This window comes from Mesoplodon mirus (genome assembly GCF_964341445.2).
Source record: "Mesoplodon mirus genome assembly, chromosome: 11".
Lineage (NCBI taxonomy): Eukaryota > Metazoa > Chordata > Mammalia > Artiodactyla > Ziphiidae > Mesoplodon > Mesoplodon mirus.
Window position 1 is genome coordinate 36,949,122 of NC_138987.1, and position 16,158 is coordinate 36,965,279.

The 16,158-nt window shown below is 51.7% G+C and overlaps 1 protein-coding gene across 1 annotated transcript in view; it reads left to right on the forward strand.

Moving 5' to 3' along the window:
• The window catches only part of CACNA1I (calcium voltage-gated channel subunit alpha1 I), a gene marked incomplete at its 3' end in the record, with an annotated part of 105,681 nt that overhangs the window by 17,694 nt on the left and 71,829 nt on the right, over positions 1 to 16,158 (forward strand). Inside the window, exons 2-3 of the mRNA XM_082636085.1 lie at positions 1,476 to 1,614; positions 3,216 to 3,349. Of these exons, the coding sequence (XP_082492211.1) occupies positions 1,476 to 1,614; positions 3,216 to 3,349 (273 nt within the window). The remainder of the gene's footprint in view (positions 1 to 1,475; positions 1,615 to 3,215; positions 3,350 to 16,158) is intronic.

Below are 16,158 nucleotides of genomic sequence, written 5' to 3' on the forward strand. Positions count from 1 at the left end.
AGGTGGCTGGAAGGAGAGTGAGCACAACAGGCAGGGGGGAAAGGCAAGGGGGTGGGGGATGTTCGCTGGTAATTAGAACGTTTGAACTTCAAAAAACTTAATTAATGATGAAGCTGCTGCTGGAGCGATGCTCAGTCTAGAAGGAGGCCCTGGCAGCGACTGAAGTTAATTACAGGCTGTGGCAGGAGAGTGACAGAGGTTTGGGGGGGCAGGAAGGAGCAGGGCTGGGGCGAGGAGGGTCTGAGGGGAAAGCGGGAGGGAAGGCAGCATCCCAAGGTGAGCAAGGGCCGGGGATGGGCGGGAGTTCGTTGCCAAGGAAACCAGGTCAGTCTTCCATCCGGCAAGAGGTACTTCCCACCCCCTGCACTGGATGGGGTCTGGCTAAGGGTCTGGCCTCCAATAGCTACATCTGAGCTCAGGGCAAGGGCTTTGAAATTGAGGGACCAGGGCTTTCATTTGAGGACACTCAAGAATCCTTGGGTGTCAGAGTGGGCAGTGCCTAGAGAGATTTATTTACTCACAACAGACATTTACTGAACTCCTCCTAGATGCCTGTCCCTGTCAGGACTGTGAATGTAATCCCCCCGTCCCCCTGGAATGTCAGTTCTAGTTGTGGATAAAGACCACGAGCATGTCTGCAAGATAACTTATGAATGACCCAGGCCCTCAGGTCCCTTCGAGCTCTGGCCCCCCTGGTTCTAGGACTCTAGGTGGATTGGGAGGGGTGGGGCTGAACATCAGTCAGCTGTGTTCTAAGACTGGGCAGGAGCCAGTCAGGAAGGAGGAGGGTATTACTGAGGAGAGCGGCCTGGCCTGGGGAGCCCACTCATCTGGGTCTGAGCACGTGCCCCTGAGGCCCTGCCCAAGGCTGGTGGCTGCAGGAGACCTTCTGCCTGGACAGGCCCGAGGAGGCTGAGCCCCACCCCGCCTGGTGTAGGGACTGGGGAGGGCCTAGGCACAGACGTGCCTGAGTCTGATCATGAGTTGTAATGCAGCCACAGGAGAGGAGAGAAGGACAGGGTGTCCAGCCAATCTCAGGCACGCTGGGCGGGCCCTCTGCAGGCTTCAGCTCCAGGGGTCGGGCAGAGATGAAGGGGCCGTGGGTTGCGGAGACGAAGGATGGTCAGAGAAGGGAGGCGAAGACAGTCAGGGGGAGGTGGTCAGAGACAGAGCGGCTGGGGTAGTCCGGAGATGGCCCGCCAGCTGGGCCTCTGGGGACCTCTCCCTTTCTGGGTCTGAGGGGAAATCTCAGGCTGGGGCAAGGCAGTGGGGCGTCCTGGCAGGCGGTGGCTTGGTGGGGTTTGGGTTCCCTGGTGGATTTGGCACGTGTGGCCCTGTCTGTTGTGAGAGGGGTAGGCAGGCTCCAAGGTCTCCAAGGTCTTTGAAAATGTGGGCATTGACCCATCAGGGGAGGCACCTGGAGGGAAATGGGGTGGCCCTGTGTTTGTGGTGGGTGGTGCACCACGGTCCCCCAGCTGTTTTGTCCTTGACTTGGTGCGCACGTGGTTTGAATGTATCAGCATGCTGGTGATCCTGCTGAACTGCGTGACACTTGGCATGTACCAGCCGTGCGACGACATGGACTGCCTATCAGACCGCTGCAAGATCCTACAGGTGAGGCCAGCTGCCATGCCCCGCCCCTCCTGCCATGCCCCGCCCATTCTTGCCATGCCCCGCCCCACCCTACCCAGCCACATCTTCAACACCTGGCCTGCCCTGTCTCTTGTCCTCTTCTTCCTCACTCCCAGCTGGTCTTACCCGTTTCCCTTCCATCCTGTCTATCTCGAGGTCTCTGCCCTAGTCCACGCCCCCTTTATCTCCCACCACCAGCTTCCTCCTGTTCTCCCCACCCCTACCCCCCATCCAGTAAAGCACAAGTGACCGGACACTCCCTGCAGAAAGCCTGCCCTTTGCTCCCAGTGCTCATGGAATAAAGGCCAAGCTCCATAACTCTGTCTATGACTTTAGGAGTGGCCTCCTGGACCTCTCCTATTCTCATCTCACTGAAGTTCCAGATGGAGGCCTGACGTTTGGTCCCTGTGGCACACGTACATCCATAGTTCCAGGTGGAGGCCTGACGTTTGGTCCCTGTGGCACATGTACACCCATAGTGCGGGGTGTTAGGTTTATACCCATTCTACAGATGTGGAAACATCCAATTCTGTCTCCCTGAGAAAGTCAGATTCCTCCTGGGAGGAATTGCCCTCTGCTTCTTGTGTTCCCACAGGACTCAGTGGTTCCCAAGCAGCCCAAAGCCTCAGGTTCCCTTGGGGCACTAGTTAAAGATCCAGACCCCTGACCCATCCCAAACCTGCAGAATTAGAATCTCTGGGGTGGGTCTGGGGTCCAAGTGGGTAACATGCTCCTCAGCGAGCCCCAGGGCCCTGGGTAGAGTTAGAACCAGTTAGCCTCAGTGGGCACTAGGCTGGCTTCCCTACCAGGTGGTGAGTTTACCGAGCACTCACCTCTGTGTCCCCAACACCCAGCCTATGTGCTGCCCACAGAAGGTGCTCAGCGCCCATTTGTTGAATTGACCGTAGCCCTCATTGATCCTGGGAAGAGGAATTCCACCCAGGCCCCGTCCTCAGGAAATACACACTCACCTGAGCCCATGACTAGGGACATATTGGGGGCCTCCTTTCTGAGCGGAAGAAGGCAGCACCGAGACCTGTGCCCACTGGGGTGTCAGGCCTGTTTTGAGAAAGCTCCTTCCATGTAGGTTTTGGAGTCAGATAGACCTGAGTGTCATTTCTGGTCTGCCATTCACTGCTCTGTGACCTGTGGCAAGTCGCTTAAACAATCTGAGCTCCAGTTTCCTCATCTGTAAAATGGGAGCATTCATGGGGTCATTGTGAGAATTGAAGAGGTCGTGTCTAGCCCACTGCATGGCGATTATCAGGGAGACCCCCTTTACCCCACTCCCATCTGGGTCCCTTGTCATTACGCTTGTGTTTAGGGAACAAATAGAGTGGGCTGGATGACCCTGGGCAAGCTCATTCCCCATTCTGGGCCTCAGTCTCCTCATCTGTGAAATGACTCCATTGGACGAGGATCTCTGAGGTTCTCTCCCTGCCTAGGAGAAGAACTTTCCAGGTCTTTCCCTGGCCCCTCGTGTCCGTGCCCATCTTCCCACCTCACACCATGGCTCTGACCCTGGGTCCTGCTCCAGAACCTCATGCTGTCCCTTGCTTCTTGCCTTCCTCCTGCCCCTGCAGGTCTTTGATGACTTCATCTTTGTCTTCTTTGCCATGGAAATGGTGCTCAAGATGGTGGCCCTGGGCATTTTTGGCAAGAAGTGCTACCTTGGGGACACATGGAACCGACTGGATTTCTTCATTGTCATGGCAGGGTAGGTAGACCATATCAGACAGGTACTAGCCCCTGGTACATGCCAGACATAATTTGAATAACCCCTGGGGCTTCTTGGTAATATTGATGAAGCTGTGTGGTATTGTCTGGGTCCTTCCTGGATGCCTGCAAAGGAAGGAATTATGTCCCTTCCCTGAATGGCCTGGACAGACAGACATTCATACCTCCCCATTCGGGTAAATCATGTGTCTTCCTGCACTGTCAGCTGATACTGGATCTGTTTTATATTAACTATGACCTTGAGAAAGCCACTTAACCTCTCTAAGCCTCAGTTTCCTCATCTGTGAAATGGAGATAATATAATGAATAGTAGCTACATCAAAGTGAGCACCCAATAAATATTAGCTATTATTATTTAAAATATTTATTTGTTTATTTGGCTGTGCACATGGGAGCTCCATTGCCGTGTGCAGGACCTTTAGTTGCGGCATGCAGGATCTTTAGTTGTGGCATGCAGGATCTAGTTCCCTGACCAGGGATCGAACCTGGGCCCCCTGCACTGGGAGCATGGAGTCTTAACCACTGGACCACCAGGGAAATCCCAGCTATTATTATTATTATATCAATCTAGATCACTCGGCAAGTCAGAGATCCAGCACAGACTCAAGTACTGTCTGACTCCAAACTGTGGTTATTTCTGCCAAGACTTAAGCTACAGTCAGTCAGAGAGAGGCCAGGTGACAACTCAGCTTGTTTGGAGCATTTTGGACTCTGCTCTGTGCCTTGTCCTTGCTTTCCTGGGTCAAACCAGGCTGGTGGCCCATTCACACATTCATCCAACAGCCAGGGGTTGACTGAGCTCCTACTAAGTGTCAGCTCTGTCCTTGATGTGGGGTGTGGAGGATGGCAAATCCAGACGTAGGTCTTGTCCTTCCCAACTACCGTCTGGAAAGAGGCATCCAGCAGCCACATGGGTGAACGTGCCACACGCTGAGACCAGAGCTCTGGGAAAGTGTTATGATTTTCTGAGAGAATTTCTGGGCCAGGCTGCGGGCTCGGGAGGACTTGCCTGAGGAGGTGACACACACACAACAGCTGAAGGAGGAGCAGGTGTTAACCATGCCCAGTAATGGTCAATATGGCAGAGGTGAGAAGGGGGGAGACAAAAAGGCTGGAGGTCCACGAGTGTGTGTGTGAGTGTATACACGTGTCAGTATCTGTGAGAGCATGTACATTTGCATGTGTGTGCATGCCAGCATATGTATGTGATGCCCTTGAGAAGGGGCAGGGAGGGTGGCCAGGCACATGGCTGAGATGGGGAGTTGCTATCACCAAGTATATGCTGAATTCTCACTGGTGTTCTTTAAAATGTGGCAGCTCGGGCTTCCCTGGTGTCGCAGTGGTTGAGAGTCTGCCTGCCGATGCAGAGGACCCGGGTTTGTGCCCCGGTCCGAGAAGATCCCACATGCCACGGAGCGGCTAGGCCCATGAGCCATGGCCGCTGAGCCTGTGAGTCCGGAGCCTGTTCTCCGCAACGGGAGAGGCCACAACAGTGAGAGGCCTGCGTACTGCCAAAAATAAATAAATAAATAAATGTGGCAGCTCTTCTGAGTTTCCCTTCCTCAGAGCTGTATTCAGTTTCACAACCACATTATCAGTGATGATTTAGACCAAACTAGAAGTTAATGCTGGGGTTCCTATGCTGGGAGATGTGTCACCCCTTTGTCAAATTCTTCATTCTCATTCTCATTTTGGTTTGGCTGGAGGACATCCTTAAGTAGTTTTTTTTAAAAAGAAAAGGTGTTTGGATAGTGTCATTTTTCAGTCTTGCCTGTCCGAACATATATTCCTTTGATCTTTGTGGGTGAAGGACAGTTTTTGTCTGTACTGTTCTAGAGTCCTAGTTTTTCTCCCTCAGAACCCTGCCCATGATACCAGCCAAATCAACACCACAGTATTGCAGCTGAGGCCACTATAGATCTGGTTCTTTTTTCTTGGGAGACAGCCTGCTTTTTCCTTGCTAGAAGCTTGTAGGTTTTCTCCTCACCTTCAGAATTCAGAGATTTCACAAGGGCAGGTGTAAGTGAAGAACTGCTCCCTGTGGGGCCTTTTGGAACTCAAGACTCATGTATTCCTTCAAGTCAGAAAAAAAATTTTCTGTATCTTCTTTGGTGATTGCCCATTCTTCTCTGCTCTCTCCTGGAATTCCCAGTAAGTGGTTATTTCCCTCCTCTATTCTCTGCATTTTTTCTCATTTCTCTCACAGATTTCATCTGTACTTGGAGAGAATTCCTTGACTTGGCCTTCTGAATCACTAACGATGTCCTTTTCTCTATTTAATGCCCCTAATGGAAGCGTTCCTCTCCTTTTGTGTCTTTTTAATTCCCAGGATTGCTTCTGGCTCTTGAATTTATTTTTCAGAGCAGCTTATTTTTATGGATGTATTATTCGCTCGTATCTCTTTATAGATACAAATCAGCCTCCTTTTTTTTTTTTTTTTTTTTTTTTTTTGCGGTACCCGGGCCTCTCACTGTTGTGGCTTCTCCCGTTGCGGAGCACAGGCTCCGGACGCACAGGCTCAGCGGCCATGGCTCACGGGCCTAGCCGCTCCGTGGCATGTGGGATCTTCCCAGACTGGGGCACGAACCCATGTCCCCTGCATCGGCAGGCGGATTCTCAACCACTGCGCCACCAGGGAAGCCCGCAAATCAGCCTTCTTAAAAGTCCTCTCCTGATCCTGAAGTCAAAGTGTAATTTCCAAAAAGTTGAAAAAAAAATTACCCTTACACAAATCTTAGAAGGAACATGTATCACAGACTTATTCAACTCATTAATGAGGAACAAGCAGGATGGTAATCAGCAGAATTAGGAAGACAGGCACTGGAGAAAAAATGTGGGGATAAGAGGCAGTTAGAATCAAAGCTGGTTCTTCCCTTTCATCACTTTTAAGTATATCATGCCACTCCCTTCTGGCTTGTAGAGTTTCTGCTGAGAAATCAGCTGTTAACCTTATGGGAGTTCCCTTGTATGTTATTTGTTGTTTTTTCCTTGCTGCTTTCAATACTTTTTCTTTGTCTTTAATTTTTGCCAATTTGATTACTGTGTGTCTTGATGTGTTTCTCCTTGGGTTTATCCTGTATGGGACTCGCTGCGCTTCTTGGACTTGGGTGGCTATTTCCTTTTCCATGTTAGGGCAATTTTTGAATATAATCTCTTCAAATATTTTCTCGGGTCCTTTCTCTCTCTCTTCTCCTTCTGGGACCCCTATAATGCGAACGTTGTTGCGTTTAATGTTGTCCCAGAGGTCTCTTAGGCTGTCTTCATTTGTTTTCATTCTTTTTTCTTTATTCTGTTCCACAGCAGTGAATTCCACCATTCTGTCTTCCAGGTCACTTATCCGTTTTTCTGCCTCAGTTATCTGCTATTGAGTCCTTCTAGTGTAGTCTTCATTTCAGTTATTGTATTGTTCAACTCTGTTTGTTTGTTCTTTAATTCTTCTAGGTCTTTGTTAAACATTTCTTGCATCTTCTCGATCTTTGCCCCCATTCTTTTTCCGAGGTCCTGGATCATCTTCACTATCATTATTCTGAATTCTTTTTCTGGAAGGTTGCCTATATCCACTTCATTTAGTTGTTTTTCTGGGGTTTTATCTTGTTCCTTCAACTGGTACATACCCCTCTGCCTTTTCATCTTGTCTATCTTTCTGTGAATGTGGTTTTTGTTCCACAGGCTGCAGGATTGTAGTTCTTCTTGCTTCTGCTGTCTTCCCTCTCAGAAATCACTTACAAATATTTCTGAGTTTACAGGTAATTGCACAGCAGCCAGACTGTTAATTAATGATAAAGAGTGAATCAAACAAAGGTATATTCCCCTAGATGATGAAATAGTCCTTAGATAGGTCTGTTAAATAGTGCTCTAAATGACATTGTGAGAAATACTGCCCTCCCTTTGCTGTATTTCCACGTTTTAGGATAATTTTTCTTAACTCCTGTTTCAGGGAAGTCATTTTTTTTTTTTTTAAGTCAGTACTGCATGATTTATTTATTTATTTAGTTTGGCTGTGCTGGGTCTTCCTTGCTATGCACAGGCTTTCTCTAGTTGCAGTGAGCAGGGGCTACTCTTCGTTGCGGTGCACGGGCTTCTCATTGCGGTGGCTTCTCTTGTTGTGGAGCATGGGCTCTAGGCACATGGGCTTCAGTAGTTGCAGCATGAGGGCTCAGTAGTTGTGGCACAAGGGCCCCAGAGCGCACGGGCTTCAGTAGTTGCGGCACGTGGGCTCAGTAATTGTGGCTTGTGGGCTCTAGAGCTTGGGCTCAGTTGCCCCGCGGCATGTGGGATCTTCCCGGACCAGGAATTGAACACGCGTCCCCTGCATTGGAAGGCGGATTCTTAACCATTGGACCGCCAGGGAGGTGCCCCCACTCTGCCCTTTTGACTTGAAGAGTCTCCTCTATTGCTTAGTGATTTCCCCCTCACCGTCTGCTCATATTTATAAATAAAGACAATGAAATCTAAGATGAGCAGAGTGAGGAGCTGGCCTGGCTTCAGCGTTGTGGCCAGGTCTCCGTCTGATGTCTTCTCTTGTTCCTTGGGGTGGGGGTGGGATGGGGTGGGGTCCACAGGCCAGCATCCTCCTGGGGGGCAGGGAGAGCTGGGTGCATATGGAGTCCCCTAGGGCCTCATGCTTGGTTTAATGCTCTGCTTTCACCCTTTTGAAATTCTTAATACGTTTTGAACAAGCGGCCCTAAGTTTTCACTTAGCACTGGGCCCTGCAAATTATGTAGCCAGTGCTGGCTTAGGGGGCGGGTTCAGTGAAGACATTTTGTGAGTCATGAACAGCCCTGTGTGGGATGCTGGGAACTCTGGTGACCCAGACCTAACCCTGTCCTGGGTCCTTCCTGTCCTTTGTGCCTAGGGGTGGTGTGGGTGCAGAGGGCAGGATGGGAAGCCACAAGCCTGGACTCCAGAGCCCAACCCCCCGCCCAGGCCCACCCAAGCTCGCAGCTATAAATGTCCTGTTTCCCGAGTAACCGGCCTGCCATCCCGAGGATGTTTTCTTCCTTCCTGCTCCTCCTCTTCCCCAAATTATTGGCTCCCTCTTCAAGCGATGGAGGTTCTGTACCTCTGTACTGGAAGGTTCCTTAGAGGTCAGAGCCTTCACCTCCACATCCATTCGGCCCCTGCTTGTGTGCTGCCCCTGGGGGCAACTCACAAGGCAGCCGATTGCAAACTGGGACAAACTAATGTGCTAGGAAGTTCTTTCACGAAGCTGAAATTTGTCTTCCTGTAGCTCCCACCTGATGGGATTCACTTACTCATTCACAAAACCAGCATTTATTGAGCACCTACTACACGCCAGGTGCTGTGCAGCGGGGACATGAGAGGAACAAGACAGATGCTGTTGTGATTTCATGGAGCTCCCGATTTAGAAAATGGTTATAAAACAGATAATAAAGTTCTAAATAACTTCTAAATTGGGACCAATGTTGTTGCGAAGAAGTATAGAAGGGCCGTGAGGGCGTGGAATGGGGGCCTGATTTAGATGGCAGGGGAGGGTTAGTGTACGGCTTCCTGAGGAAGAGAGGCCGGGCGGGGGGTGGGGGTGGGGGAGGGGTGTGTGCAAGAGCTGACCGGGCAGGGGGTGGGGGAGGGTGTCTGTCAGAGTCCAGGGATCTGGGGCATGGGTGGGTGCTGAGAGATGAAGCCAGAGACGGGGGCAGGGGCCTGATCGCACAGAGGGGCCTGGAGCACATGGGCAGGTGCCTCCCCGACAGACTCATGACAGCCTTCACAAATTGGAAGGCGGCTCATATCCTCCCCGAGTCTCCCAAGCATCTCCCACCATTTGTCAAAGGACAGGTGGGTGGCCTCACCTGCTGGACATACTTCAGGCTGTCTTGGTCCCTGGCTGGGGAGCAGGACCCCAACTTTCCAATGATGACTTATGGGGGGAGAGAAGGGACTGCCCTTGCCCCAGGGTCATGTGGGATCATGGTGACCTGTGAGGGGCTGTGCTACCTACCACCCCTAGGTCGTATTCACTTTCCAAGCCAGGTCTCTCCCACCCTGGAACTAAACACAGTTGATTTTCTTTTTTAAACCACGAATACCAAACTTTGCATTTATTGTTATTAATTTCATCTTATAGTGATATCTTGGAGTCTTGATTCACTCACTCATTACATTTATTTCCTGTGCTTGATCAGCCCAGGACAGTGAGCCCTGTGGCACCTCACTAGAGACTCTTCCAGTGTGTGACAAAGCCCCACTAATCCATGGGTAATAGTTGAACCTACCTCACTGTCTTGTTTAAGCTACACTTTTCTGCCTTAGTCCATTAGGAGGCCGTGAAATATTCAATGACATTCTTGTTGGACTTGAGATTTTCTTTATCTGTATATCTCCCTCGCTGCATCAAGCTGGTAATACTACCGCCTCCCCTAACCAACAATATGAAATGGCCGTTGACGTCTGTGGGGAGGGGCCTGGGTCCCTCTGTTAAAACCTTCCCCAAGGGGCTTCCCTGGTGGCGCAGTGGTTGAGAGTGTGCCTGCCAATGCAGGGGACACGGGTTTGTGCCCCGGTCCGGGAGGATCCCGCATGCTGTGGAGCGGCTGGGCCCATGAGCCATGGCTGCTGAGCCTGCACGTCCGGAGCCTGTGCTCCGCAACGGGAGAGGCCACAACAGTGAGAGGCCCACGTACCGCAAAAAAAAACCCAGAAAACCAAAAACAAAAACCCCAAAAAACCAAAAAAAAAAAACCCTCCCCAAGAATTCTGATGACTGGTGTCTGTGGTGGGGTTGAGCCAGGGCTCTAGGGCTGGGCTGTAGGGACCTTTCCAGAATGAGGCCGAGCCAGAGCCCTTGCCAAGTGCATGGCTGGTGTGGGCCCCGCCTTGGAAGAGTACAGGGAACAGTAGTGGCCTTGAGTCTGATGTCCCTTGAAAGCTTCTGGCTATGATGGTATCCTGGAAAGGACCTCGGTGTAGAGAACGGAGCAGCTGAGGGATGAGCGTGAGCAGATGAGGAATGTGCAGCCTCCCCAGTCCTCAAACATATGTGCAGCTTTGTACCCCTTCTTAGTGCTCTCCAAAATCCAGAGAGTGACAGGATTACTGGGGCACATGTTAAAATATAGATTCTTGGGCCTCACCCAAGGGATCTAGACCCAGCAGGTACGGAGGGCCTAGGAATCTGCATTATATGCAAATGCCCAGGTGGCCCTGCTGCAAGTGGGTCTAGTTCATTTGACCCTCACAGAGCCCCTCATTGGGAGTGCTTCAAGTGGAGAGCATGCTTCCCAGTTCTGGAAGCTGCAGGAAGGGGGAGAGGCATGGGGAGGGCTCCATCTCTGATCTGTGTCCAGGATCTGAATTAATGCTCATGACAAGCAGATGTGCTGTGTCAACGGAACAGTGGGGACTCCTTGTAAGACTTTCTATCATCGTTAATAATATTAACACAAATAACAGTAATGTCTGGAACTCTGCACCTTGGCCAGGGAGGGAGAAGGAGAGGCTGGACCAGGATCTAACCCACCCTGGAAACAGCTTCTCCCGAGAGTGCGTGGGGAACAGCTTCTCCAACCTGACTCTTACAGGCTCTCGGGAAACAAAATGTCAGTAAGAATTGTTCCTTATCCCTGGACTAGAGCTTTCTAGGAAGATCAGGCAGACATGTCCCCTCTGTGTTGCTTGCTGAGAGTTCCTATTGTCCAAAGTGCCCCATCAGTGGGACTTTAAAAAGCAAAGGGAATTGAATCCCCTTAGGCATTATCCAGGTGATAAAAATAAGAGCATCTACTGTTTGCTGAGTACTCACCTTGGGCCCGATGCTGTGCATTATCTGGCTTAATCTTCAGACTAGCTCTGCGAGGGAGGGACTGTGGTCAGTTCCATTTCACAGATGAGGCACAGGGACAGGGAGTGACCTGCCCGAGGTCATGGACTGGCAAGGGGCAGAGTCAGGAGTTGAACCCAGGCAGCTTGGCTCCATGGGCTGGGATCAAATCCTGGTTCTGTGTAACTTGCTGGGTGTATTTGTCAGGGATGCATTTGGCTGCAGGTAACAGAACATATGACCAACAGTGACTTGTGAAAATCCTGGGGTGTTTTGTCTGACATAACATGATGTTCTGAGGTCAGTGGGTACCAGTGATGTCTCTGTGATGTGGGGGCTGATGTCCTTGTGATTTTCCAGGTCTTTCTTTCATGGTCACAAGGTGGCTGTTGAAGCTGTGGGCATTGTGTCTGCACTGAAGGCAGGAAGGGTGAAGGGAGACAGGGCTATGCCAGCTGCACCTGCCTACTTGGATCTGGAAAACAACATTTTCTTTTCTAGATCCTTCCTCTGTCCCAGCATGCTTGGCCAGACTGGATCTCTTGGCCATCCTTAGCTGCAAGGGAAGCTAGGAAAATAGAAAACATCATTGAATTTGGGTAAATCAACCAAGAATCGTTCCCTGGGGCCAGGCAAGATTGGAAGACGAGAGAATGCGTATTGGGTGGGCAGCTCTCCGAGTCTGCCACATGCCTCTCCTAGGGTCTGAGTTTCTTCGTCTGCTCTTGGCCAAAGCTGTGACCCTACCATGTCTCCAAGTCCTGGTTGGAGCCTTGGGAGCACTACCTGGGCTGACTGTGGGTGCACATGATCTGTTGAGAAATCTAAAGTCAATTACCAACCTGTGTAAGCTCCACAGAGGCCCATGCCCGCCAGCAGACCCGCTGTGGCTACCAGCATCAGAGAGCCACCACTGGGCTGTTTTCAGAAGGCTTTACTGCTGGCCTCCCTCCTGCACGGCTCTGTGTGCGTGATCTCTGGGTCAGGGAAGCACTCCATGTGTCAGCAGGCCCAGGGCATCCTCCTGGCTCTGCCACTGACTTTACACTCTGCTTTATCCTGGGCTCTACAGGTCTGTCTGCTCCAAGGCCTGCATGCTGTGGGGCAGGGCTGAGGCTGAGGCATCGGCCTGGAGTCCCTGGAGCCTGGCCCTGAGCCAGCATGGCGGAGAGGCTCCATGACATGTTTGTTTTGTATCTTTGTGCCCAGTCACTGCAGAGCTGGGGGATCTGGAGCCATTTTCTTGTAGCCGAACTGGCCCTTGGGTGGGTGTGGATCTGGGAAGGTTCCAGGGAGAATCCTGGTGTGGATGATCTTTCATTTGCATATGGAGAAAAGTGGGAGGGAGGGAGAGAGTGATGATCACTGCTCTGGTCCGTTTCCATGGAAACAGGTGCTAGATGTCATGGAGGGTGGGGTAGGGGGTAAATCACCAGAGATTCTCAGGCTACAGGTTGACAAGCCAGACACCAAGTCAATCATAAATCATTCAGAATTCTCTCAGTTATATGGACAGGAACCTGCCGAACCTTGTTTAAGGGAGTTTATCATCTCCTTTACTGAAAGTCGAGGGGTCTCTGACTTCAGGACACGCTTAATCCAGAATCCTGAAAGATGTCACCAGGCAGTGTGTCCTCCCGTCCCATAGCTCTTCTCATTCTTCTGTGTCGACCTCCATCCATGGCAGCTTTCCTCTCAGTGGGGGGATGGCGGCGGGCAGCCCTGAGTGCCCAGCCTCCTCCCTCTGGTTCAACAGAAAGACACCTTTGCTTTCTCAGCCACTCCAACGAGGGCGGAACAGAGCCTCCTTGGCTTGGATTGGCATGTGTTCATCCCTGAACCAATCACTGTAGCCTAAATGCGATAGCACTCTGATTGGCCAGACCTAGGTCAAGACCCATGCCCTGGCGCTGGGTGTGGGGTTGACGTCTCTCATACCACGTGGCCTAAGAGTGGGGAGGATGGACTTGGAAAATCCCAGGACTGTTACCCTACAAGCAGAGAAGGGTGCTCTAGGTAGGCACAAACCACTGCTGATTAGGTGGGTTACCAGAACTAAAGTTTCCTGACTGGGCTGGGCTCTTTTACATCCCCACAGTCCAGAGAACTTGGGGCTGTTAACCTCATTTCCCAGATGGGGAAATGGAGGCTCAGAGAGATTAACAGCCTGCCTCAGGTCACACAGCCCGTATGGACCAGATCTGGGATGTGCTCAGGTACAACCGTCCCCAGAGCCCATGCTCACTCACAATATGAAGGGTTTTACCTTTTCAGAGGCCAAAATATTCTAGCTGATCTCCCCTGGAGGACTTGGGCAGCCTCACCAGCTCTCAGAAGGATGTGGGGTGAGTCTTGGAAGAGGGACCTCTCCCTCAAGCTGTGGTAGAGCCAAAAGAATCTCTGTCTGGTTTCCAGCAGCTGCGCCCAACTACCGTGGTGCCAAGACTACCCTGGCGTAAGGGAGCTGAATTTTGTGGGAGGCTCATCAGAAGGCATATATGCTAAAAAATTATATATTGTTGTTTGCCTGAAGTTCAGACTTAACTGGGCATCCTGTATGTATCTGGCAATTCTACCCAGAGATAAAGTCACTGGAGTGTTGTCACCTGAGTGGAGCCTTGTCGAGAGAAGGTCCAGGGTCTCCTACTGCTGAGGCCCCCAAATTCTTTTGTGGCCCCCAGTTCCCCCTTTACTCTGAACTTGGCCTGAGTTGGTTTCAGTGCATCAGTTTCTTTGTCCAGCGGGCTAAAGAAACCCTGTTCTTCTGGTCTCATAGGATTTGTGTGAGGATATATGGGTAAAAATGACCCATAAATCATAACACGCTGGCCAAAGTCAAGGGTTAATGTTATCACTCCCTAATTCTCTCTTTCCATTACTTCCTTCCTCTCTGCCTCCACTGAACACCTACTATGTGCTGGGTACCAGCCTAGTAGCATAGGCTGGTGGTCTAGTTATCAAGCAACACAAGCCTGAGTCATCACAGAACTGCCTCCTGACAGATGATCTGCCATTTCCAGCATCTCAGCTGCCTTTCCATCAGCTACATCTTACATTACATTTTAAGAAAGCCCCTGTGGGTCCCTTGTAAAGACTGAGGAAACACCCTATTTTTATCAGCAACACACAAGAATCATCTCCTGGGAGGGTTATTTCCTGGAAAGATGTTAAGTCTCAGTCATTTTATGGTGCTTCTTGTCAGCTCCAAGCTTCTTTTTTTTTTTCTGATCTTGTCCCTCAAGTTATTTGTTTGACAAGCTGACAAGGGAGCCACCTCCAAGCCAGGCCCTGGGCCGGGGGCTGGGGACTCAGCTAGGACTCTGAGCTAGCCCCTGAGGAGCAGGGGCAACGACAGCACCCCTCAGGGCCAGAGGTGCCCTAGTAGAGACACAGTGGGACACAGAGCAGGAGAGTTCAGTTCTGCCCGGGGGTGGGATCTGGACAGCCGGGAAGGGCACCACAGGTAGAGGCACTGGCGAGAGCAAAGGCGTGTCGGCTGGAAACAGCATGCTGCACTCTGGGAAACTGAGATGGGGGGGTGTCCCTGGACTGCAGGGCAAACGGTGGGCAGTGCTGCGGTCATGGTCAGAGAACTTCCGGAGGCCCTTACTGCCTGGGCTGTCCCCAGCAGGAGGTGGGATCCAGGGAAGGGTTTAAGCAGGCATCATGTGATTCGTGGGCCAGTGTGAACCGAAGCAGCACATGAGGCTGTGATATAATAATAGCTGGCTCTTTCTTGTGCCAGGCCCTGTCGTAGGCACTGAACCCATATGTGAACGCATTTCATCCTCCCCACAACCCCATGAGGTCAATTCAGTGACTTGCCCAAGGTCACATGGTGCACTAGCAGCAGAGCTGAGGTTGGAAGCCAGGCTCCGTGCTCTAACCACGGGGCAACACTGCCCCCATGGATGTTGGCTCTACTTCACGTGCTGCTGACCCAGTTGACTACTGGCCACCTGGCCAGCTGTGGGAGGTGCTCACACCTGGCCTGATGACTGATGAGGTGGGGAGGGGTCACGCAGAGCTCTTGGGTCCCTCACTACTCAGCTGGGTGACCCGGGCTCTGTCTGAGCCTCAGCTTCCTCATCTGCGTTGGGCGCCATAATCCCACCATGGGAAGGGGTGTGAAGTGCTTGGCACATGCTGAGTGCTCCAGAAACCCTCTGAATCAGCAGGACTCTGAGTTGCCAGTGACAGAAACCCAACTCAAATGACCCCCCAGGCCCAAAGGGCAGGTACTGGCTCATGTGCCTGGGAAGAATAAAGGGCAGCTCTTCGATTCGGGTGCAGCGGGAGGGAGTGCTCGAACCATATGGTCAGGATCCTGCTTCTCTCCAGTTCTGGCCTCAGCCTTCCTTTGTGTTGGCAAAACTCTCGGGCCACCATGGAGGCAAGATGGCCATTAGTGCCTCCGGGTTTCCTGACGGTGGCTTAGCCAGGAAGAGCACCTCTTCCCTGCAGTCCCAGCTCAAGGACTGGCTGCCCCTCATGGCCCATCCTGAGCCAGTCGTGGTGGCTGGGGAATGGCTGTCCACTGGTTGACCAGACCTGGGTCTCTGGGCCTGTCCCGGGAGCCAGGGGAGCTGGCAGTGGAGCAGGGTGGCCCCTCAGCAGGAATCCATGGGGAGGGCCCTGGAGAGCAGATGTCCGCCCTGCCTGCCCACCCTGGCACGGTCCCCACCTCAGCACGGCCACATCCCAGCCCCTCTCCCCAGATGACATGCCACCCGGGAGCTGGGTGCAGTCAGCCTCCTCCTGGGGTGATGTCAGGACGAAAGTGCTCGCTTTAAAGCAAAATTACTTACCTAATTAGGCACTTGGGAGCTGGCAGGAGGCAGTGGGGGGGTTTGTTGATTTTTTTTTTTTAGACTTTTAGCACTGAAGCTGCACCATAAAGTAACTGTGTAATTAGGGATTAATTTCTCACTCCTGCAAGTGATGTCTTACTTAGGGCCTAAGGGAAGTCGGCCGGGTGGTTATTCACCCACAGAGCGGCCCTCTTCAC